Source organism: Priapulus caudatus, unplaced genomic scaffold (genome assembly GCF_000485595.1).
Source record: "Priapulus caudatus unplaced genomic scaffold, Priapulus_caudatus-5.0.1 Scaffold378, whole genome shotgun sequence".
NCBI classification, from domain to species: Eukaryota; Metazoa; Priapulida; class Priapulimorpha; order Priapulimorphida; family Priapulidae; genus Priapulus; species Priapulus caudatus.
This window is the reverse complement of record NW_014577439.1, coordinates 132,706-134,186: the sequence shown is the minus strand read 5'-3', so window position 1 is coordinate 134,186 and position 1,481 is coordinate 132,706. Positions and strand designations below refer to the sequence as shown.

The window sequence follows — 1,481 nt, the reverse complement described above, 5'->3', positions numbered from 1 at the left end:
GTCTCACTGAGACGTAGAGAACACCAGTGTCTCAGTGAGACAGATAGAACACCAGGGTCTCGCTGAGACATGGGTTTCGAGTGAGAAGTTGAGTGCGAGTAACGAAGTTAGGTTAGTTCGAGGGATGCGAGCGGAGAGTTGAGACGTGGCATGTTTCGTGTTGCAGGCCTTGAGCTGTATGTGGATGATGTGAAGGTCGCCGGGACTGCTGACTCGTCCGAGCATTCGCGCACGATCACAGATCACCATACCTTCATCAGTAAGTCACCATCTCATTCACTGCTCAGCATTAATTCCTGGTGTTGATGTGGTATATGCTCACATTTCTCACTGTATTGCATTCAGAATAAATGGCTGTGTGCACCCGTGGTAAAACCATTAGTTATAACCTGATGTTATATTACTAAATTGTTTATTTATCAAATTACTTGCTCATGTTAGTCAATAAAGTACATTTTGTGACAACTGGAATATTCAGTCTTCTGGTACCCAATTTTCTATTCACCATAGAAAAATAACATTTATAACTTGTGCTTATAAATTTGCTCTTGTGTTAGTCAAAAATATTACTAAATTGATTAAGTGTTCTAATTATTGCCATAGTTATATCATTTATGTTATTTTAATAGATAAGCGTAGTATCGTTACCATTGCGTTTGCTCTGCCATGTATGATTGCAAATATGAAGAGGTCAAATATGTCTGCTGCGTTTTGTTAAGGTCGGGGCAACTCTCAGGAGACGTTCCGTGCGTACGGCAAGGGCACCTTGGATGAGGTACAACTGTGGAATGCTGGCCGTGGTATTCTCACATCCACTGGTCTCATCCTCAGAGGTAGGTGCAACAGGATTCACGTTCTGAAGAATAATTTACCTTGATACCATGAAGTGCTTTGTCTCACCATCGAATTGCTCATCTTCGGCCAGCTCTGCAAAGAACTCGACTTTTGAGCCAACCGATGAGGTGGCCAAGTAACAACACATAATACCCACAATTACTCAGTACTTACACATACTCTGCAGTTATTATAATCGATCGGTAGTTTTAATGCCCTTACTACTTTATATAGTTACAATCAGAAGATTGTAGCTTGTTGCTTAGTCTTAGCCTGGCCTTGCTGCTGATAACGATGACGTTTGATCGTGGGATGATTCCTATAGGGTACGTACCGAGCCAGCACCTTCCCATGGACGTGCTGAGGGGAAGCACGATGCCTCACCCCAACCTCACCATCAGTGTCACGGGAGATGCACGCCTCGTCACGGGCAAGAAAAACTATGCGCTGAAGGTATATGTGTTGTTGGCAGCTTCACCTGTGTAGGATTGTCATTACGTTAGACGCTTCTCCTAATATATCTATCTATCTATTCATCTATCCATCTATCTATCAATCTATCTATCTATCTGTCTATCTATCCATCCATCCATCCATCCATCCATCCCATCCATCTATCCATTCATCCATCCATCCATCCATCCATC

At 42.7% G+C, this 1,481-nt stretch overlaps 1 protein-coding gene across 1 annotated transcript in view; it reads left to right on the top strand.

The window, feature by feature from the left end:
* Positions 1-1,481, top strand: part of LOC106809700 — a 67,785-nt gene that overhangs the window by 58,274 nt on the left and 8,030 nt on the right. Inside the window, exons 18-20 of the mRNA XM_014812869.1 lie at positions 167-259; positions 720-833; positions 1,160-1,287. Coding sequence (XP_014668355.1) covers positions 167-259; positions 720-833; positions 1,160-1,287 — 335 coding nt within the window. The remainder of the gene's footprint in view (positions 1-166; positions 260-719; positions 834-1,159; positions 1,288-1,481) is intronic.